General features: G+C 44.2%; 2 protein-coding genes across 11 annotated transcripts in view; both read left to right on the forward strand.

Moving 5' to 3' along the window:
- Positions 1-23,858, forward strand: part of TELO2 (telomere maintenance 2) — a 384,906-nt gene that overhangs the window by 329,672 nt on the left and 31,376 nt on the right. Inside the window, exon 22 of one of the 6 annotated variants that reach the window (XM_050968166.1) lies at positions 5,969-5,992. The exons of the other annotated variants lie outside the window; for them this stretch is intronic. The gene's annotated coding sequence lies outside the window, so the exon portion shown is untranslated. Of the gene's footprint in view, positions 1-5,968; positions 5,993-23,858 lie in introns of those variants that run through there. 6 annotated transcript variants of the gene reach the window in all.
- The window catches only part of CRAMP1 (cramped chromatin regulator homolog 1), a 94,825-nt gene continuing 87,760 nt past the window's right edge, over positions 16,794-23,858 (forward strand). For 3 of the 5 annotated variants that reach the window (XM_050968119.1, XM_050968121.1, XM_050968120.1), the window contains exons 1-2: positions 19,283-19,350; positions 19,804-20,150. In XM_050968119.1, the coding sequence (XP_050824076.1) occupies positions 19,301-19,350; positions 19,804-20,150 (397 nt within the window). In that variant the 5' untranslated portion in view covers positions 19,283-19,300. Of the gene's footprint in view, positions 17,239-19,282; positions 19,351-19,803; positions 20,151-23,858 lie in introns of those variants that run through there. The other 2 variants (XM_050968122.1, XM_050968123.1) reach the window with 2 other exon arrangements.

The following is a 23,858-nucleotide window of genomic DNA, read 5'->3' on the forward strand; positions in this document are numbered from 1 at the left end:
GTCCTTCCTCCCTGGGCTCCCAGCAGAGAACTGCCTTCCTCTGCCTTGAAACACCTTTTTATATGGGCCTACTTGGCCCTGATTGGCTGCTCCCTTCAGACCTCCTCTGATTTGCTGCCTCCGGGGCGCAGCCTCCCTAGGGCAGCTTTTAACCCCTTGTCCTCCAGTGAGGGGCTACCGCCCCATCACAAGGCCATTAGTTTGTATGTGCTTGAGAACAGGCAGTGTCTGACTCTATGTTTGTACAGTGCCTAACAAAGTGGGGCCTGATTTGATTGAGGCTTCTGACCACTACTGTAATACAAATAATTAATAATATTTCATAGTGAAATATCAGTGTTTCACCACCTTTTGTTTGTCACCCCTAAAAGGTCTCTTTTTTTTGGTGGGGGAAAGGAGTTGATATGAAATATTTTTACAGCACTAAAGTTTTTGTGATAAAAATCTAAATAGCTGCCATAATTATGTTTATTGAAAATGTAAAAGGGGAAGTGTGCAATTCATCAAGCTCACAGTCCTAAAATTGTTCCGTTTGAGCAGACCCCTGTGACCATCTGGTCCCAGTGAAGTCACATTAAACCCATGCATACAAGGTTGAAGTATTAGGGTCTAAATTTGCACAGAGAACATAGTTATAGCATTATAGCTATAATTTAAAATGAGAAATTATCAAATTTATATGCATTGAATGTAAGTGCCATCTTTGGCCATACATAATAATGTAATGTAAACGATATATTAGAGTATTCCCTTCATGGCAGAAAAAGTTAAAGGAATTCTGGGATCATGTGGTCACAGTATAAAAAGACAGTTTGTTATCAAGAAGGAAAGACTTGATGATTTGGTGGTACAGGTGGAAAAAAAGTTAATGACTCCACACCAAAGATAAACCAAAAATGCAAGGGGAGGGTGAAAAAGGGTAGGTGGTTGAAATCAAACATAAAACTCAGGGTGCACAAACATCCAGAACTCAAGAAGACATCAACTGGTTTTAGATTGTTCAGCACTTCCTTTAAAATAGCATTATTTCTATGTCAGCAGGACCTAGAATCCCCCAACCTAGGGGCCCCAACATGATAGGCACTATGCAAACACATAGTAAGAGGCAGTTACTGCCATAAACAATTTACAGTCTGAGTATACAAGTCAGATTAATTAAATCCCAGTCCAATGCCTTAATCACAAGACCATCCTTCCTCCCAAAGGTGCCAGATTAACAGCCCAAGAAATTTGAAGTCCCCTGTTTAATGACAGGATAGGTACAGAGACAAGGTGGGTGAGGTAATATCTTTAATTGGTCCAACTTCTGTTGGGGAGAGAGACAAGCTTTCAAGCTTCACAGAGCTCTTCTTCAGGTCTGGGAAAGATATTCAGAGTGTCACAGTGAAAGCTTGTCTCTCTTCCCAACAGAAGTTGGACCAAATAAAGATATTACCTCACTTACCTTGTCTCTCTAATATCCTGGGACTGACACAGCTACAAGAGTAATACATACAAGGATAGGTACAGGACAGGCTTCAGGAGTGGACAAGCCCTAGCAATACCCACTATGCTTCATCCTGTTCTGAATGCATGACACTGAGCACTGAAAGACTAGTTAAGTCCATATGACCAGGTGCTTTCTATTTAATACATTGTAAGGATTAATAACAGTGGAGATTTGACCACTTGTTTAAATCCTCTCACCTGAATAGGAAAGGACAAGGACCACTTCTTTTATAGAAGGACAGTCCATTGTCATCTGTCACATTAAACAACTGAAAATATTTTAAGAGGAAAGAATGAGCCATGAATGAGATTTCACAGCATCAAACGTAAGGCAATTGAAAAGAAAAAATATAGAAGGATGTTTACTATGCTGGTGGCTCTCTTTTATAGCTAAGAAAGGGCTTATGAGGATATTGTATTGGCCAAATATTATAACATGTTATAAACTGAATTTAAAAAAACCTGATGCAACATTGAGGTTGCATGGTTAAGTTAGAGTTAGGACATATAAGAGTTTAAGTTCCTACAGCAATACTATACACGTTCAATGCAGCAAAGATGTTCTATTCCTGTTTTTCTTGTTAAATGTGCAACTTAATGTATTTTTCTGTTTAATTTATACCATAAAATACACAGGATGTGAAACAAACCAAAATTACACTGCTGCCATAACAATAGAACTATGTTAATATAACATTAAAGTTGAATTGCATTATGCAATAAAAAGGAATGCAAAAATGTTCAGCCATCTTCAAAACCCACCACCATCCTGCCTTATCTCAGCTTTTGCCCAATGTCTTTTTTATTGGGCTCCACTTCTGCAAACATTTCTCACATGAGTAACTTCACACGTTACTAGTCCCACTGGAGTCAATGGGACTACTCAAGTGTACAAACTTACTTATGTGCATGTGTGCAGGATCAGAGCCATAGACCCTAAGCTCCATGGGGAAATGAATGTGTCTTCTTATAGGTTTGTAAAGCGCCATGTAAGTTTATGGCACTATAAAAATAACAAATGTAGAAAGCAACATTTCCTGTCACAATTGTTAAATCTGGTTGCAGTCAAGCTACGTTTCAAGACTGTTTGGCATGACCTACATGGCCAGAATCAAGCCAGGTTATAACCAGAATAGAATACAGGGTAGAAAGAAATAAAGACTGCAGTATTTTTATTTATTGTAAACCTTAAACTGTACACTGAGCTATACTATAATCCAATTCAACCACAGAGTTTACTAATTTAATTACATAATCTAGGCTTAACAACCCAAATTTTCAATGTTTCTTTGGTAGCTAAATCCCTTTTTAATTGGCATATCAGGTTACAGTTATTGCAATTGATATGGTATTTTTTAGGACTTTTACAGAAGGGGATGTAAAACACCAAGTAATATTTAATTTTAGAACAAATGTAAATTTCTCAATCTGCAAAGTGGAGCTAATGCTTACCCACCTTTTTAAAGCACTAACCCTGAAAAATTCTATAGCACAACACTTATGTGGTAAGTACCAGTAGGAGCATCATTTCAGATTTGGGCAGTGGGCGACTTAAACTGTAATTCCAGGGGTTACTTAGGCACCTGAAAACTCTAGTGTTTTCTTTTTAAGAGATAACTTAGAAATTAGCTGACAGGGGCACTGTGTCTAATTCGTATATAAAGAAAGAAAAATAAATATTAGATCCAGTCAGGTCTAATACTAACATGTTCTGACATCTTGTGCCAAGTCACTTAAGGGACACTGGTTAGGTATACAATTTTAATGTATATTCTTACTTTGTTACTAACTCTTGAATACAACAATTGAACTCTTGAATACAATAACTGAAACAATTATAGAAAAATTTAGATTACTTTGTATTACATTTTTGCAGTTCACCAAGCTTGGAATAGATCATTTAACTTTTGGAAACAACCTACTAGGCACTGTAAGTTTACACTGCACCTGCCTGGGGTTCTCAGGATATTACACCATTACAAATAATAGACTAGAAACCGAGGATAAACAGGAGTGAAACTGACACTTTCAAGTCACTTTCACAGTATTGACAACCCCAAATGTTCAAAAATCATGAAACAGGCTAACCAAAAATCATGAGATTGGCTTTAAAATATAGAAATTATGTAAAAATAATAGATTTGGTGTTCTTTTTATCTGTCTTCTGCTTTTTGAGCCTTTGAGTGCACAGGGTCAATTTTTAAAGCTTTATCCACAGCCAGAAGGGCTAGAAACATAATTTTTCTTTAAGAATGAAGGCTGAAATCATCATATCCACTTGACTCAAGGAGCTGGGGCTTTAAGAAAAACAATAATTATCATGAGACTCATGACAAAATCATGAGAATCAGCAACACTGGTCCCTGACCATTGTGTATAAGATGTGTAGCCCTGGATAAGATGGCCCAGATATTTAAGTATGAAGTGTTTAGTTATTGAGCATGTTATCACATGATCACTGTGATGTTAATATCTATAAGCGGAGGTGCTGATGGCAATAGAAGTTTTACTTTCTTAAGAACTAGAGGATTTGACCCTCCAACTATCTTTCAAGGGGAAGAGCTGCCCAGAGCTCCTATGCCTATTTATGTTCCTTTTCTGCCACAAATTTTTTTTCTCAACTTTAAAATGTGGGATTTTCTTGGCGTTTGGTTTTAAATGTTCTCCTATGAAAACTGCAACTCACTCACTGTAATGTTGTGTTTAAGAGCCTTCTGGAAAGTAACTAGCCTTTATACAGAAGTCCTTCCCAGTTGCCTGGTACCAATTGCTGGAGTCTCAGAGAAGTGACCTTTGTGGTTTTGCTATCATCTGTTAGAGTCTTCTTTTTTGCAGTATGCAGCAGAGAGATAGTCTGGTCCAGTGCATAGGGAGCTAGCCCTGAAAGACCTAGGTTCTATTCCCCTCTGTGGACTTCCTGTATGACCACAGGCCAATGCCTTAAGGATGGAGTTTCAAAGGTTTTTGGGCACCTAAAGATGCAGCTAGGCCTCTGGTGGGGTTTACAAAGCACCTAATCTCCTTAATGCTTTTGAAAATCCCACTAGCTGCCTAAATACCTTTGAAAATCTGACCTTTAGTATCTCTGTGTCTCAGTGCCCTATCTGTACAATGAGGATAACAGTACTGCTCTACCTCAGATGGACTGTGAGGAGAAATAGTTTAGACAGTGTGATGTGCACAGATACTATGGTGATGGGGCTGCATAAGTACCACAGATAGAGTGAGAACTTCCTCTATTTTCACCACTATCCCTTCCCTTGGTTTTGGCCCCTTCTTTTCATGTACACTCCTCAAATTTATCTCTTTTCTAAATGTAAACTTGGCTCATAGGGCTTGGCTATATTTATTCTGAGTCCACTGCAGATGTGTGTGTGGGGGTCTTCAACACTCACAACCCCCTGCAGAGGGATTCCTGTTTTACAGGCTCATCTAAGGACTTTCTAATCCTTAATTTAATTACCAGCCCTTTGTTATGTTAATCATAGTATCATAGAAGATTAAGGTTGGAAGAGACCTCAGGAGATCTTCTAGTCCAGGAGTCGGCAACCTTTCAGAAGTGGTGTGCTGCCAAGTCTTCATTTATTCACTCTGATTTAAGGTTTTGCATGCCAGTAATACATTTTAACATTTTTAGAAGGTCTCTTTCTATAAGTCTATAATATATAACTAAATTATTGTGTGTAAAGTAAATAAGGTTTTTTAAATGTTTAAGATGCTTCATTTAAAATTAAATTAAAATGAAGAGCCCTCTGGACTGGTGGCCAGGACCCGGGCAGTGTGAGTGCCACTGAAAATCAGCTCATGTGCCACCTTTCGCACGTATGCCGTAGGTTGCCTACCCCTGTTATAGTCCAACCCCCTGCTCAAAGCAGGACCAACCCCAACTAAATCATCCCAGCCAGGACTTTGTCAAGTTGGACCTTAAAAGCCTCTAAGAATGGAGATTCCACCACCTCCCTAGGTAACCCATTCCGATGCTTCACCACCCTCCTAGTGAAATAATATTTCCTAATATCCAACTGTAACAGAGCGCTTCACTGCTTGTCCCAAAAATCAGTTGGGGACTGCATGATATGCAAGCACTAGTGCCTTTTTGTTCCTCGTCAGTTCCCACCACTGTTTATATACAGTCCATTCCAGCCAGCTCCCTGGGAGCCAGCTAGCTTCTTCAGCCAGCTGGGACCTACCTTACCTGCTTTCTCCCCTCCCTGCTACCTTTATATAGCCTCCTGGCTAACAAGACCTGCAGATGTTTTTCCTTAAGCCCTTTTGCGAGCTACACCCAGCCAGTACCAATTAATACCCCTTAACTGGAGTTGTGCTAACAGGGGCCTGGCCAGAACCTTTATGGCCAGCAACCTGTTACACCAAACTAGGTCTCCCACACTGCAACTTCAGGCCATTGTTCTTTGTTCTGTCATCTGCCACCACTGAGAACAGCCTAAATCCATCGTCTTTGGAACCCCCCTTCAGGTAGTTGAAGGCTGCTATCAAATCCCCCTTACTCTTCCCTTCTCCAGACTATATAAGCCCAGTTCCCTCACCCTCTCCTCATAAGGTATGTGTCCCAGCCCTCTAATAATTTTTTTTGCCCTCCCCTGGACTCTCTCCAATCTAGCCACATCCTTTCTGTAGTGGGGGGTGTACATATTGGGTTCTGGGAAGTGCTAAAGGATCCCCCCCCCAGCCTAAGGGGAGGATCTACAGTACCTCAAAACCCAACTGATTTCGGGGGACAACTAATAAAAGAACAGGGACAGGAGTGCGGTCAGAGGATCAAAAGAAAGGAGCCTGATGGGGACACCGAGCAGAGAACCCTGGACTGCGCCCACTGCTCCTCGAAGGTGTCAAGGGTGTATTTGGGGGTGTACCTATCGAGTTTCTGGGAACTGGACGGGCAGAAGCCTGCCCAATGCTAAAGGATCCCACCCCAGCCTAAGGGGAAGATCTACAGGACCTCAAAAACCCAACTGAGTTTGGAGGACAACTAATAAAAGAACAGGGACAGGAGTGTGGTCAAAGGGTCATAAGAAGGGAGCCTGATGGGGACACCGAGCAGAGAACCCCGGACAGCGCCCACTGCTCCTCGAAGGCGTCAAGGGTGTAGTGGGGGGTGTAGCGGGGCAGTTTCCCTGTTCCTGAGAGAAAAGGTTAGGCTGACTAGGGAAGCAGCCACAGCTGAGGCCATGTCCCAGTCAGGCCACAGCTGGCCTTATAAAAGGGCTGTGAGCCAGGGGCTAGGTCAGTGTCTCTCTAGGTATGGAGGGAGAAGGACCTGCCTGCCTGTGAGAGAAGGATACTTGAACTGGTGCAGTACTGGGGAATAGGGCAAGGGAGCGGGGGAGCTCCAGCCTGGTAAACCCCCAGGCTGCAGGCCTTATGCAAGGCCTAAAGAAAGATACTGGGGTTAAGTAGAGGCAGCTGGTCCAACCCCCCCTTGCCAATGATGAGTGGCCTTTTACAGACTGCAGTTTGCCCCAGTGAGCGGGGGCTAGATAATGACTGGCAATGGCCACTGAGACAAGGTGCAGATAGAGGGTTGGGGGTTCCCCTGGGAGGGGAGACCTAGATGGTGGGTTACTTCTGGGGTAGAAGGGTATTGGGGTCTGGGAGGGACACAGGGGCCAGCGGCAGGCAAGACACTGGCCAGGAGGAGGCGCTCTGTATGCTGGAGAGCTAATTCCCAAGATGACCAGCAGGAGGTGCTGCGCCAGTGAGTCCTTTGTCTGGCTATAGGGTGTTCAAAACTGGCTGCAGTACTCCAGATGTGGCCTCACCAGTGCCGAATAGAGGGGAATAATAATTTCCCTTGATCTGCTGGCAATGCTCCTACTAGTGCAGCCCAATATGCTGTTGTATGAAGCTCAATATGCCATTAATCACCCTGCCTCTGTTTGTAAACAAAATACTGACTCTCTGCCCCAGGGACACAAACTGGGAGCAGCTCCTCTCTTCTGTGAACTCTGATTCCACACTAATGATGTGCAGTTAAGAGCTCCCCTGGGGAGCTCCTGTACAAAACTTGGAGTGGCGGGGGGGGGGGAGGGAACAGGAGTCCCCCAACCCATCTAAACGGTTCCATTGAGTACCAGAAATCGTCTCTTGGGCTAGTGATTGCCCTTTTCTTTCTTTCTTTCTTTCTTTCTTTCTTTCTTTCTTTCTTTCTTTCTTTCTTTCTTTCTTTCTTTCAGCACCAGTCCTGTAACAAGCTCCATGTGAGCCTAGATTCCCTACACTCTTCAGTGAAATCAGGGTGTGCCAAGACAGATCCAGTTGTGGGATCCATCCCTAAATCTTTAATATTGTTTTGGAATTTTGAGCAAAAATGACCTATGTAGTACTGTAACCCTATTTCCCTGGTTTTTTTATTAAGACATACCATTTTGGAGGTAAGACTTCAAGAACTTTAAAAAAAAATCAACATTGAGGAAGTCAAAGCATACAAAATATTATGCAGTAGTAACAATCTGAGAATTGTGCAGAATGGTGTAGAATAGTGTAATGAGTCTCAAGCCTTAACAGAATTCTTGTTCCTTCTTGGGCAAAAACTTCTCAGGTTTTATTTATTTATTTTTTCTGTCTCTGTTTCTTAGCCATGGAAGCCACTTAGATTAAATAGGGGTTTCCTAAAAGTACAGAAAGGAAACAACTAATATCCCTACTTTAATGTATAGCATCTTTCCAATTTGCACATGGAAGAGAATGTGGAAACATGGTAATGCAAAAGGTTCGTAACAATTTTTTATTTCAAGCTTGTGATTTACTACAAGCTGCTTCTATTCATCTGGAAATGATCCCCTTTGAGACTGGTCATATGTTGGATTTAAACCTATTGTTGAACATCCACAAGGGGAATCCTTAGTGGCAGCTGATACCTTATTGATCACCCAGTTTCCTCACAGGCTTAGGATAATATAGAAGCACATTTACATACCAGTTTGATATGCTCATCAATCACCAACTTATTAAAACAGCCCCTATTGCTGATATGCAACTACATAATTCCTGTATTAGAAATTTTAAAACATGGTTGGTGAATTTACCTGTTGAGGTCTGATGTCCAGTTTGTGATTTCTATGCAATAGAAAGTGAATGTTCCTAAGTTGAAGGTCTGATTACGTAATACAATTATAGTGTATTTCCACAGTCCTTGAAGGACAATACAGTGCAGAAAGTACATGCATTCTGAGATCTTACTTGCTTAAGACTAAGCTACACAGTATAGAAGAAACAAGAGGCATCTGGTGCCAAACCCAGTTAAATTGATACGTAACTATAGTAGCAAGAGTATTTACATCATAAACTCAGTGGAGGAAGAATTCTATTGAAAAGGAATCTGCACCTCTGGAATTTGGTGATTAGAAATTAATTAGCTATACAAAAAACTCTCCTCAATAGGGTGATCATATTTCCCTATACTGAATACAGAACAAGTTGACTGAACCCCTGTTAAAAAGAAATACTGTGTAGTTGGATTATTTTTATTTACCTCCTTATCTTTAAGGCTTTAGTGTTAACACGGGGAAAGGTGACACACACATCCCTACACTCCCCCCCACACACACACACATGGGGAGAGGTGATACACACACACAATCCCGTACATCTCTCTCACGGGGAGGGCGAAGTGATAAAGCAGGGAGAGGACAGCAAGAGGTGGAGCACGTAAAGGGCCGATGGATGGGCAGGAGAGGCGACGTGTAACCAGCCGCTGCCTGGCACCTGCCTGCACTCACCAGCCTCCACGGCTTGCAGCGCACAGCCAATGCTCTCTGGAAGTGGGAGAGGAGGCCGAGAGCTGGTACGTAACAGAGGCTGTGCTGACAGACTGGCAGGGGGTGTGGCTGGCCCCACGCAGTACATCTTTGCCCCACTACCAGCCTTGCACACCCACTTCCATCGACAGCCACTGGATTCCCCCACTCACCACTGGTGGGCAGGCAGCTGGCAAGCAGGGATCCAACCAGCAGCAGGAACTGCCAGTACTGATGGGGGTGGGGGGACACACAGAAAATATGGGACAATTTGCCTGTTTTTAAGAAAAAGTAGGGACAACAGTAGTAGGGCTTAACTACGGGACTGTCCCTTTAAAAACGGGATGTCCTGTCACCCTACTCAAGAACAGAAGTTGACCAGATCGAGATGCATGGTAAAGCCAGTGACTTGTCCAGATCTAAAATGTGTTGTTAAAAATTTAAACTTCAAGTGGATGAGGTGTTCAGGGGCAGATAGAAAAGATATAGAGATATGCTCTTTTAAGAAGTCTGTGTCAGCCAGTAGCTTTACAATGAAGCACAGAATGGGAGAGTGTCATGTACTCCTTGTACATAGTAGGTTGTAGGGTTTCTACTAGCAGGTCAGGCTTCTGTATTAGATTTGGACTGGATACAGATCATGGAAAGAAACATGAAAGATGTGTTCTCCTTAAGATAAATGCACTGCCAGATATGGCTGTTACCAGTTCAGGTAAGGATGGCGCCTTCTAATGGTGGAACATTATAATATAGTTTTAGCATTCCATCACATCTCCTTTTCGTTTTACACTCCTACCATTTACAACACTTACACTATCACACTATCTTTAAAGTTCAGTATGTATCAGTCTGTTAGGTGTCTCTGAATCATACTGATTTTCTAATTACATGATCCAAACATCTTCCAGCTCGGTCATCTGGCTATCTATTAGTTGCAATGACTGGCTGAGGTCAGTTTGGAATCATTGAGTCTTCTTGTTCCGCATTCACCACCTGCAGAGTTTGCTCTGTTGGTTGTTTCTTTGAGGAACAAACTCAAGATGTCAGCGGTTTCTATTGAACTCTCCACTGTCAGTCTCAATCACATATGATCTAGGGTGATTACTTTTCTTTATGACAGCTGGAGTTCTTCCTTTTTCTTCATCCAGTTTAACACAAAGACAGTCATCAGGTTCTAGATCTGGCAGTTCTCTGAGTGACATCTCTCAAGGTCACTTTTTGTAGATGATGTAGTAGTCTCTTTTCTGACACTACTCTGTATGAGTCCACAGCATCAACGTACACCTTTATGTCATCTTCAAGCTCATAAGTAGTTGAGTGCAATGCTTGGCTCTGTGACCGCATATCTGCTACTACCAGATTTTTCCCATGAGCATATTTAGGTTAAAATTGCATTAACCTTATCACAAGACATTGGCATCTCAGCACTGCTTGCTCCAGGTCTTCTCTGTTGAGTGTTACAAGTGGTTTATGATCTGTTATCAGTGAAAAATAATCCAATCCACATAGATATAAGTAAAAGTTCTAAAGTGCCCCTATGCTGTACTCATTTTCAATCTATTCATGTAGTTTTTCTGCTTCTGTGAAGGTGAGAGGGAAAAATACACTGGATTTCCACACAGATTCATATTGTTGCAACAATACACCACCTAGGCCATAGCTGTTTGCATCCACACAGACCATTGTTGTTTTTTTTTCACATCATAGTACTTGAGAACTGGTGCTATTGAAATAATTTATTTTATACTTCTAAAGGCAATTTATTGATGTGGCCACCATAGCCAAGATGTTTTGGTACATTCATTGATGAATTCATTCTCAAATTGCTTTTACTTTCTCAGGGCTAGGACTGATTCCATCTTTGTTAATTGTCTGTCCCAAAAACTTGATCTGATGTATATGGAAAATGGACTTTTCCTTATTTAGCTTCTGTCCAGACTGACTGATTAAGCTGAGAACTTCATTGAGGGTTTTGTCAAGCTCTTACATCAATGATCATACATCAAAATATCACCCACAAAAACTACAACTCCATCTGTGTTTATTAACAGTTTTGCCATCTTTCTTTGAAAAATTTGAGTTGCACTGGTAATCCCAAAAATAATCTTTGAAAGCAAAATCTCCCAGAGGATGTGATAAATGTAGGCTGATTAGCATTCTCTTAAACTAAAGGAATTTGTCAGATTCCACTAAAGAATCCATCTTGGAAAATACAGTAGCTCCTTTCACTTTGGGGAAGAAGTCATCCAGTGTTGAGAAGATATATTTTTCTGACAACTGCTACATTATATCTTTTAAGATCCACACAGATTTATATTTTTCCACGTTTTTGTAATCAGTATCATTGGGGCTCACCATGCTGTTGGCTCAGAGATTTTCTCAATTATGCCAATCCATTCCAATCTCTTTAACTTAGTTTCCACTTTATGAAGCAATTGGATAGGAATCCTGTGAGGTGTATGTACACTAGATGGTTCAGGATTCTCTCTTAAGATTATTTGTACTGTATCTCCTTTCAAAAGTCCAATATCACCAAATACTCAGTCAAGTTCTAACACCTTTCTCACTAGGCCCATTATGGCTGCCACACCTAGGCGGCGGGTTATATACATTTGCGGTGCCCGAGCACCAGAAATATTCAGGGCTGGGGGCCCCGCTCTAGCAATATTTGGAGCCGGATCTCTCCCCCGGCCCTGCCTGGATGGGGCCCCGGACCCCGCGTGTCCCCCCCCCGCCATGCCGAGTCCCTGCCTGGAGCCGGTCCCAGCCCCCACCTGCCACCCCCCCACCGCGTGTCCCCCCCCCCCGCCATGCCGCGTCCCTGCTGACAGAAAGCAGCACGCGCTCTCCCCTGCCTGCTTGCCCTGTGGAGTAGCTCCCGGTAGAACTGCTGTCTGCTGCTCCAGGGTCCTAGCGCCCCCCATCCACGAATGGCAAGGCAGGCTGCCCTTACCCTGCCCTTCCGCCCCAGCCCTGAGCCTCTCCAACACCCCAAACCCCTCAGCCCCAGCCAGAGCCCTCATCCCCCTGCACCCTAATCCTCTACCCCAGCCCTGAGCCCCCCAGCATCATGAACCCCTCATCCTCAGCCCCAACCCTCATTCCCCTGCACCCTGATCCTCCGCCCCAGCCCTGAGCCCCCTCGCATCATGAACCCTCATCCTTAGCCCCACAGCCCTCACCCCACACCCCAACCCTCTGCCCTAGCCTTGAGCTCCCCGCATCATGAACCCTTCATCCTCAGCCTCACAGCCCTCACCCCACAGCCCAACCCTCTGCCCCAGCCCTGAGCCCCCTCCTGCATCATGAACCCCTCATCCTCAGCCCCAACCCTCATTCCCCTGCACCCTGAGCCTCTGCCCCAGCCCTGAGCCCCCCCGCATCATGAACCCTCATCCTCAGCCCCACAGCCCTCACTCCACACCCCAACCCTCTGCCCTAGCCTTGAGCTCCCCGCATCATGAACCCTTCATTGTCAGCCCCACAGCCCTCACCCCTGCTCTCCCTCCTATCCCCAAACCCCCTCCCAGAGCGTGCACCCCATCCCAGAGCATGCACCACCTCCCCCTTCCTACACCCCACCCCCAGCCCAGAGCCTGCACCCAAACTCCATCCCAAAGCCTGGACCCCTCACCCCCTCCTGCATAGTCACCCCCTGCCGCAGCCCGGAGCCTGCACCCGCACTCAAACTCCATCCCAAAACCTGCACCCCTCCTGCACCCTAATCCCCAGCCCAGGACCTGCACCCCAGACCTCCCCCTGAAACCCCGCCCAGAGCCTTAGGCAGGTGGGGGTGGCGTTTGGGGAGGTCGAGTTGGGGGGATGGGTTCTAGGCACCACCAAAATTTCTACAAACTTGCCACCCATGCTGCCACACTGTGGCTGAGAAGGTTGTTGGTCTTTGATCCTTTGATCACATGCACACTGAATGTGAAGCTTTCATCTTTGAAAGTTGTTTCTGTGGTGAACTAGCGCGTGCTGTTCAGAATACCTTCAGGGCTAGTCAGGACTGTATCAGTGATTTCAACTCTGGGAGGGGTTGAAAGTGGTTATATGTCCCTTATGATACGTCTGTCACATCTGCTCCTAGTAAATGTTAAAGTCAATAGTTTTTCCATAAATATTTAGTTTCACTCTCCATTCAGGCTCTGTCTCATCACATGATCAATTCCAAAACAACAGCTCTTAAATGTCAATTCTCTGTCTTAGTCCAGCAAAGAGCTGCAAAATGTCCATATTGTGTGCGAAGCTGTATCTTGTAGCTTTGGCTGGACATATCTTTCTCTGGTTATGAATTTTTTCACATCGTGTACATTTAGTCTGAAAGATTTGTAGTTTGCCTGGGACTTTTCCCTCCTTGCCTCAGGGGTTTTAAAATTATTTTTAGCAGTCATGCTGTCTCTCTACAGTTTCTTCGAAATTTTCTAGTTTTGCAAGTTGCACCTGCATTTTGTTTTGCTGCTACATTTGCTCGGTCTGCTTTGTGATCTAGACACCTGTTTGTAGAGTTAAATCTGTCTTTAATTGTAGCTAAGTGAGAGCTTTTACTGGTAAGCCCAATGACCTATCTCTGATATTTTCACATTTTACAGTCCCAAAATTGCAGTTTTCCACAAAGGCATGCACAGCTCTTATAAGAGATTCAGCGGATTCCCATGGTTCTTGAATTCTGTGCTGATAACACACCCTTTCATAAACCACATTTCTCTGGGGTACAAAGTATGCATCAAACATAGACAGAACTCTTTAGTGGTCATTTTTGTGACTATCATCAGCAAATCACAGAATTTTAAGATATACTCTCCCTGCTTCCCCACAGCATAATTTAAAGACAATATCTGGATGGCTCCAATTTCCTGGTGGAATTTACTAGCAATGTGGAATTTTGGCAAAGCTCTGCTTCTTCTCTCTCCATTTACAAGGTCTGTCAAAGCTGAAGTTTTCTAGGGCATCAAGGAGTGGCAAGTTGATGGGATTGATCCTGCAGCATTTGTTGCTCTTTTCTTCTTCTTTGTGTTTTCTTTCCATTTCTGTTCTCCTCTGGCACTAGTTAGGTTACCTTTACTTCTGACACATCACATTCCCCTTGTGCATGATAGGTTGCAGAGTACCTAGCAGGCTTCTGTACCAGATTTGGAGTGTCTACAGAACTCCCTCCCTTCATGCAGCAACACAAGAGCTGCAGTTTCTTTGACTGTGACCACCTCAGAGTCAGTACCTTAAGCACAGTATAGCAAAGTGGCAGAACACACCAACACAGTGGTTCTCAACCAGGGGTACACAGAGGTCTTCTAAGGGGTACCTCAATTCATCTAGATATTTGCCTAGTTTTACAAAAGGCTACATAAAAAGCACTAGCAAAGTCATTACAAACTAAAATTTCATTCAGACATTGACTTGTTTATACTGCTCTATAGACTATACCAGGGGTTGGCAACCTTTCAGCAGTGGTGTGCCAAGTCTCCATGTATACACTCTAATTTAAGGCTTCGTGTGCCAGTAATACATTTTAATGTTCTTTGGAAGGTCTCTCTATAAGTCTATAATATATAACTAAACTACTGTTATATGTAAAGTAAACAAGATTTTCAAAATATTTCAGAAGCTTTATTTAAAATTAAATTAAAATGCAGATCTTATTAGTTTAGTGTGATCCTTGCCGAGTTTTCCAGTGTCTGGTGGCACATATTTAGATACTTTAAGCTATACACAGGCTTCTGAGTTATAAGTTGATAACCAGCTGGCAGGAGGTCAGCAGCTGGAACCCCAGATCGGCAGTTGAGGTGAGTGGAGCTGGCGACTGGTAGGGCTGAAAGCCTGGACCCTGTCTGGCAGGGGGCCTGCATTGGAACTCCAACCAGAAGCAAGGTGAGTAGGGCTGCGTTGGGATCCTGGCTGGCAAGGGCACAGCAGCGGGAACCCCAGAGGGGGTTTCAGCTGCTGCCTCCTGCAAGCTGGGGTCTCAGCCTGCTGCCAGCCTGGGGGAAGGAAGCCCAGGCCAACAGCGGGAGCTGAGTGGGACTGGCGGTGGTAGCCCGGTTGGCAGAAGCTGGCAGTGGAAACCCCAGAGTGGCGGTGGGCTGAGCAGCTCAACCTGCCCCGCGAGCCATCAAAAATCTGCTAACCTCTGGACTATACACTGAAATGTAAGTACAATATTTATATTCTAATTGATTTATTTTATAAGTATATGGTAAAAATGAGAAAGTAAGCAATTTTTCAGTAATAATGTGCTGTGACACTTTAGCAGTTTTATGGCTGATTTTTTAAGCAAGTACTTTTTAAGTAAGGTGAAATTTAGCAGCATGCAAGACAAATCTGCCTCCTGAAAAAGGTAGTGTCTGGAAAGTTTAAGAGATACTGCAGTAACACAGGTTTCAGTGGTAGCCATGTTAGTCTATATCAGCAACCCCCCCACCACTACCCCAATGAAGAGTCATTGTGGCACCTTAGAGACTAACAAATTTATTTTGGCATAAACTTTTGTGGGCTAGAACCCACTTCATCAGATGTATGAAGTAAAAGATACAGGAGCAGGTATAAGTACATATAAGGATGTGGGGTTCAAATCAAGTCTCTGGAGTACATCCACATCTGGGATGGGTCATCAGTCCTTTGTGTAAAGCTTCCGTCCTCCAGAGTTTTGAGGCAGGATTTGAAGACCAGATGAAGATGAGGCATCAGCCTTTTATAGTCTTTTCCAGGTGTAAGAACACTTCTTTGTTCTTACTGTGGAAAATTACCGCAAAATGGAGTCTGACGTCACATGGGAAAATTCCTGCAAACTTTGCTGAGTCTCAAGGCATATCTACCATTCTGCCAATGGGTCAATTGTATAGCTGATGGTCCTTAATGGGCCATCAAGCAGGCTAGGCAGAGCTAAACGTGTCTTGGGTGTCACCCAGAAGCATAGCATAAGTTTGAAATGCAGATAGTATAGAACCAATATTCATAACTTAAACTACAAACATAACACATGAATACAGACAGGTCTTAGACACCTCATTTGACCCCCTTTACACAAGACTTGGTGCCCCTACAGGACTTCGGTTGCAACCATGGTCCGTATTGTCCCAGTTCAAATCAATAAGGTGACACTCCCTCTGCCGGCTGCTATGTTTCTTCTTCAGTTCTGAAAAACAGCCGCGCTTCCCCGATTTGTTACCATTGTCATGTGACAAGCCCTCGGGACCCGCCCCGGATCTAAGACACTCTCTCCAGAGTGCCGGCAGCAGCCCAGTCAGACTGCATGCTGGGAAATGCCAATCTCACAGGCCACACCCCTTCCCGGACGTTTCTGAAGGGAATTCGATAAGCAGACCCCGCCCTCGAGTATCGCCATTGGCCCTTACTCGGCCAATCAACGCCTCTTTATTGGACCCGCTCCACCCCAGCCGAGGCTGGCCGGATCCTGCCTCTCCCCTTGCGTTAGGGATGCGTCACCGTCCGCACGCCGCTCTCTGATTGGTCAGCGGTGTGGCTGCGGCCCCGCCTCTCGCCTTTTGCCCGTTCTCCGTCGGCCAATGGGGCGGTTTGTTTGGGGTCTGGACTGGGGTATCGACGCGCGCACAGCTGGGCTCGCGTTTCTCCGCTGCTGCCGGCCTCGGTGACGAGGAAGCGGAACTGCGTCCAGCTGCCAGGCATCTGTAGGCGGCCCGGTGCAGGGTCGAGATCCAGGGGTGAGGGGTGAGGGCTGCTGCTCCGGTCGGGGGGCCTGAGGGCCCTCGGAGAACGGCCTGCTGTGCCGGCCGGGGGCAGAGGCCGTGGCTGGGGGAGCCTGGGGAGCAGGCTTCGCCTCTCCGGCCGAGCACGGACTGCTGCAGAAACAACGGGTGTGGGGGCGCAGCTGGAACCGAAGGATATTGGCCTGCTGAGGCAGCTGCACGAGCTGGCGGATTAAGGGTGCAACTGGGGGGACCTGGGGCTGCCGGAGCCAGAAGATCAACCGGAGAACCTGGGGCGCAAAGGTTGCAGTGGGGTATTGATGCATCAGGTAATCCTTCATTAGAAGATGGAGCCTCTAGGATCTGGAGAAGGGGGGGCGTCTGCATCAAGAAAAAGAGGAGCAATTTTAGGAAGCCAAACTTGGTATCTATATTTTGTCTGTGAAACGGTATTTTGCTCCGTGGGCCCTGGAGACTCTGCCGCTGTTTTCTCTCTCATGTGCTTTTGGTCTAAAGAAGGACAGGCGAACCATAGATGAACTCCTTATTAAAACACATTTTTATAGCCTTAATACATTTTTGGGAAGAAGAGAAGTGCCTATAGAGGAGAGTGTGGGTTTTACCAGAGGAAGGGGTAGCAGAGCATGAAGATATGGAAAAGCAAAGGTTATAAAGGTGTCAAGATCTTTCCGTTTTAGAGGAAAAAGAAAAACAGGTGTAATGTGGAGAAGAGAGTTACGCGACAACAGTTGAGTGGGTGGATTGGGAGGAGAGTTGCAACTGTGATAAGCATGAGAGGTTTTAGCCAGAAGAGTTTATAGAAGAAACTGTTGGAAAATAAGAGTTACAGTGAGACTTGCTTTTTCTGATATTTCAGTAGCCGTTACATCGCCTTTCATTATACAGATTTTGTTCTGATGAGGAGAGTACATTTTCTTCCCTGTTGCCCTGGTTGTTGGAGTTTGTATTCCTTTAATTTGTGGCCATGAAACAAACGGTGGGCTTGTAATCACCCTCATTCAACCAAAGGGATTGAAACCCCCCTTAAATATCATACACCCCTAGACTTATTAGTAGGTAAATTTTTTTGTTGTTGGGTTTTTTTTCTTTTTTTAGAACAAGCTGTAAATTGCCTTGTGTGTAGTTTGGGTGATTTTCAGATGTATCGCTTACCACTTTTTAATGTGTATTAAGGGTTGTGTACGCTGTTGACAGAACACTTCCCAAAATAATTTTACACTTGTAAATATAATGGCTTAATTTAAAGCATAGGGAGAAAAACATGTACTTTTAACATCATTCCTTTTAATCAAAATCACTGTACTATACAATGGTTGTGCAGCCAACACACTCCTTTTAAAATGCATTATAGTCGTGTCTGCTTTTTCTGTATTCACTTCAGTGTGGCAAACGTTTCAGTTGTTACTTGGAATTTTATTAATTTTTTGGCAGTTGGTTTTTCTTATTTGAATTTGGACTATGGATTCTGGTTTTGTGATAAGGCGATTGCATTGCTGTTGCTAGATCGTTCTATTTTATTTTAGTATGGCGTCTGTCTTGAAAGGTGTAGTCTTGTTTTTAGATATAGTGTCTGTAATATTTTCCCTTTCTGTAAAAATTAAATCTGCTAAAAGTCTCAGTGTCTAAAACCTTTCGTGTGTAGTGTGAGATTTTCCACTGAATTTAAAATAATAATAATTGAGCAGATTTATGAACCAGAGCAAAGCAAGTGGTCAGGCTATCGGCTACAGTGGGTCCAAATGTCAATGTTGGAATTAAAGATGATGTATAATGCATTTCAGTGGCAGCAGAGCCCAGTTAAGTGGACTTCTAACAAATAATGTGCTTAAACTTTTTACTTGGCAAAGTGATTGCAGAATCTCTTTGAGCTGAACGGTTTTCTTTAGGGTTGAAAAAACGACAGCAAATGTTTGCATCTGAGCTTTTTGTGGCTTTTTTTTTTAAATTGGGGTGGGGGCTTACAATAAGTATAAAAATGATGGAAGTTGATGACGTAGCAAGCAAAGTTCATGGCTTTGGAAAGCCAAATCCTCTCCCGGTGTGCCGTTTTTAAAATGCAAACGTTGACAGGCGATCAGCCCCCAAAGCGATGCTCCTTTGCAAAGACACCAGAGCTTTTGGGCTCATTGTATACTTGACGGTCTGCCACCTTCCTGGGGAAAAAGTTCCAGCTTAGGGTAAAGCAGAAAGGTGCCTAGTAATTTGAAACGGGGTGGGGGTGGTGGTTGGAAATCTTCATAGCCTTGGCCAGTCCCAGCCCCAGAGAGAGAGAGAGAGAGAGAGACAGACAGAAGGAGAAGCTGCTGCTGCTGCTGCTGCATCTAGGAATATGAATTTCCCCCCCTCAGCAGGTCGGATCACCTCGGCTCCATGGTGAGGAGAAAGAAGAGCCCCCCTGGGCCAGAGGAACAGCACAATGGGTAGGATGGGGTGGGGGCGAGTCACTTTTAGGAGCCCCTGTCCATGCTTTGCGCTCCCCCTGTTCCGCTGGGGATTTTTTTGGTGGCTGTTTTTCTCTGTGTGTGTGCTTGTCGAGCGCTTCCAAACGCCTGAGTTTGGCTTGGCAATTTCCTTGCCAAAGGCGCTCCTAATCCTTTCAGAAAGGTGCCAGGGGTCTGCCGGGGACGCCTGGCTCCCTTTTGGGGTGGTTTAGGGGGTTTCCTATGGGGCTTTTCCCCTCCCACCCTTCGGCACAGGTTGTTGGGTCGGGACAGCAAACGAAAGGGGATTTAGTAACAAACAACGGCGGCCATGTTGAGAGGAATTTCTGCAGCTAAACTTCTCCCCTCTCAGCCCAGGGATTTTCTTCCCTCTCTAGTGGGGGTCTGTGGCTTGACTTTATGCCCCTCTTTTCTTTCTCTCCTCCCCAACAGGATGACAGTGAAGCTGGGAGACAGCAGCGGGGAGGAAGGGGTGAAAAAGCTAGGCAAGCGAGCTGGAGGAGATGAGGAGTCCCTGGAAGAAGGGGCAGGAAGAGGAGAGGCAGCTCCAGGCAGGAGCAGCACAAAGAAAGAAGAGAAGATTATTAACAACAACACTAATAACCCCTCATCCAGCCCCAATATCCCCCAAGCCCCATCTTCTCTCCAGCCCTCCCACAGCCAGGACCAACATCATTTTCTCAGGTCCAGTGTCAGACCTCAGAGCAAGAGGTTAAGGAAGGATTCTCAGGCATCCTGCTCAGTTGGCAATAGCAGCAGCACTACTGCAAAAGGAAAAGGTACTGTATTCTGTCACCCCTAAAACACACACAAGGGGCAAGGGTGGAGGTGGGGGTCAAGTGCATTTTCAGAGGCTGACAGTTTTGTTCTTCAGATGCTATCTTTTGTGATGTTTTGTGTTTTGTTTTGTTTCTTGTAGTAGCTGAACTACTCTGTGTCCCCCAAGGTTTCAGCTTGAATACTGCCTGCTCTCATGTTTAAGTTGCAAAAATGGGCACTTTGGATGTGTGCATGGATATTTTCCCCCTCTCCATTTAATATCAATGAGGATATTTAACACATGCATTTACTCTGTAAATTCCTTTATTTTGGCTAGTAAATTAGAATGTGGCAAAATGGGTTGGGTTAGGTTAGGTGATTAAGCACAGAATTACTAGCATTGGGCTATAACAATATTTATTGAGTGTGCAAGATAATATCTGAAATAGAGGTTGCTGTCTGTCCCCCACGCCATAATTTGTGAGACTATTGCAACAAAGAACTCTGGCTTTGGAAACACGTTTGAAATGTACATTCTGTAAACATGCCTAACCATGTTGCCTTAGGTTCTGTGCAGTATCCTTTGCTAGCGTGTTACTAGTTCAGAAATGTCAAGGGCACTTATATGTTAACCCTTTCAATTAGTTATTTCTCTTTAGTTCCATGGATGACTTCTTCAGAGCTGTTGCTTCTTTAGATAGAAGGAACAGGGGAAAGGTTATTTGAGAGACTTGGTACTATTATGTGCACACTGTGCTTTCTGGTTGACACCTGGCTCTATAATTGGTTGTACTTGGTTATAATTTTAGTTACTTTGGGCACCAGTACTTAAGTGTATTTTCATTATTTTAAGGATAAGTAATGCTTTGTTGTTCTTAACCTTTTTATCTGAGTAAGCAATTTTTACCTCCACCTGTCCTTAAAATAACTCAGTACTTCTTAAATGTTTCAGAGGTCACCTTACCTCTTCTTTCCCAAGTAGTGAATCTTCACATAGTATAGGGAAGGTAAAAATGCTGAGAACCAATATTAGCTTTGTGTTAAAAATAAATAAAATATAACTTTGCAAGGTAGCATGTCCCATTAGATGTATTTAAACAAAACTTTTAAGTATGTTGTGTGGCAAATATTTTTGTAAAGTTTACAAAAGTACTTTTTTATAGGTTAGTAAATTCTACTTAATATTTTAAAGCCTCAGAAAAATCTTTAATGTGGGGTGTCTAGTACTGAGAAGTCTAGATAATTCTCTCTCCAATGCACTTAAACAAAATAAACAGAAGAATAGTTGAGATGCAGCTAATTATTTTAAGGATTGTGAGTAGTATTACTTTTATCTCTCTGGGATGTGTATATTCCATAATAAGCATGGTAAATGTGTATGTCTTTGTGTATATTATATATTAAATGCATACACATATTTTCAGAACAGTGGAATGGCTTGAAATGGCCTTGCTTACACTAAATCAGCAACCAAGCTCCATTTATTTTAAGAGTCATATACTGAAATTAACAAAAGAAAGTGATGCACAATACAATCTAATGACTAGAATCTTTTCGGTAATTAGAGAAACAAATCACTGTTCCTGATTATATTTTGTCCATGTTTTGGGGAATTTTATTAAATCATTGAGGACAGTCAATAACACATTTCAAATTGAGAGCAGCTAGAAACTCCACTTAGCTAGTTTTGCTGAGAAGGCATTGGAAGTGGTTCCTCTGTATCTGTCAGAATCTTAGAGAATGGAACTGTGGAGTGTGGGATGCTTCTGAATTTGAATTCTTTATGTCCAGAGAGGTAGGCTCTGAAACATTTTACTGTTTTGTCTAAATTCTCTCTGTGATAGTGACATGTCTTGTGATCAAAACTTAAAGGTGTTTACATTCCAAGTGAAGTACCACACAATGTGAGCTTCCTACAGGAAACAAATTGAAGGAAGGAGGCTTTTACAGCAGCGATTTTTAATTCAGTTTTCTTTATCTCATCTCCTATCCCATACTCAAACCCTTCCTCCCCACCCCACACGAAAAATTACGCATCTGAGCTGGTTACTGTCATCAGCGTGTGCTTTGCTGCAGTACTCATGTGGGATTCCCCGACCCTTTGGATCTGCTGTTAGAGCTCAAGCCTTTCCATTGGCATGTTGCTGCCAGATGACAGCTGCAAGGGCCATGTTAACACTGGCCATTCAGCAGCTACATTTGGACCATATCAGAAATCCACCTTGTGTTCTGATCGTCCAATAATACACTCTAGAGATGTAAATAACATTTAAAAACACTAACCGTGTAACAGATTACAGTTCTATCGGTTACAGGGTTAAACATTTACCTGGGGAACCAGGAGTACAGGGGGGGTGCTGCAGCACTCGTACATTTTACGAGGGGCTCCCTGCTGCTGGCCCCCTGGCAACCTGGAGGGGACATGGGTATGCTGGGATGCTGGGCGACAGCAGAGCAGCAGCCGGGAATTCAGGTGTGAGACCGGCAACCGGGATGGACTTCGGGGGTGCCGGGATGCTGGGTGGCAGCAGAGCAGCAGCCGGGAATTTGGGTGTGAGACTGGCAACCGGGATGGACCTCGGGCGTGCTGGGGTGCTGGGCAGCAGCAGGGCGGCAGCTGGGACCTTGGGCGCAGGGCCGCCAACCGTGATGGACCCTGGCAGCCTGGAGGGATCCCAGACACGGAGCCTGCAGCCTGGAGGGACCCCAGGCATGAGAGGTGGCAGCTGGGACTCCTGGTGCATGGCTGCTGGGACCCTGGGTAGAGTTTAACCATTAATAGGAACAAATTAGCATCAACCTTATCGGTTAACCGATTAAACTCTTACATCCCTAATATACTCTGATTACCTTTCCAAATATTCTTAAAGAATTCTTTCAGAATCTTTGGAACTCTCTTGGGAATGTGTGGAGAGGTTGTCAGAAGGGAAATTAACAAAGATACAGTCATTAAACATAGCATTTAATTTCTTTTAAATAGTAGCTCGTCACAGGTCATTGGTTGGGCCTCATCATTTGTTATGATTTACCTGTAAGTGATGTTTGGTTTTTTTAAAAAAAAATCAGTTTTATTTGTAGCAATTTGTGCTGTTTGGGCATATCATTTTAGTAAACCAATTATATAAATAATAAACTTATTTAGGATATAATTAAAAGTGATGGGAGGGAATAGTTTGACTATAATTTGAAGAGGAATCAGTGGAGTTCAGGGAACTTTTTATCCATCCTCTTTCTCAGATTCTGTTCAGCAGAGGGAAATCTCTTGGAAACTTTGACTTTAAAATAATTAGGAATGTATTTCCAGCTGGATTCTTGGGTTGCATGCAGCTCTTGCTCGATTAGCGCACTGAGTTGCTGCTTATGTCTCCTTTTTCCCTAAGCTACAAAATGCAACATTTTGAAGTGAAACATCAATGCTGTTTTTCTCTGTCCTGCACACTTTTTCACTTGCTGAGCGATTTATCTAGTGCAGGGGTCGGCAATCTATGGCACGCGTGCCGCCTTTGGCACGTGAGCCGATCTTGCCTGGCACGCGGCTGCCAGATGGGGTCCCAGCTGCCGGCCCCCCTCAGCGCGCATGGTCGGCTTAGTGAAATGGGGCCAGCGGCCAGGACCCCAGACCGGCGGCAGGTGCGCCCCCTGGCTCTCCCCTCACCACACTCGGGTTCTGCGGCTCCCAGGAGTGTGAGCCACTGGGCCAGGGGCCCTGAGCCTGCTGCGGGAGGGGC

Source organism: Gopherus flavomarginatus, chromosome 9 (assembly GCF_025201925.1).
Source record: "Gopherus flavomarginatus isolate rGopFla2 chromosome 9, rGopFla2.mat.asm, whole genome shotgun sequence".
NCBI lineage: Eukaryota > Metazoa > Chordata > Testudines > Testudinidae > Gopherus > Gopherus flavomarginatus.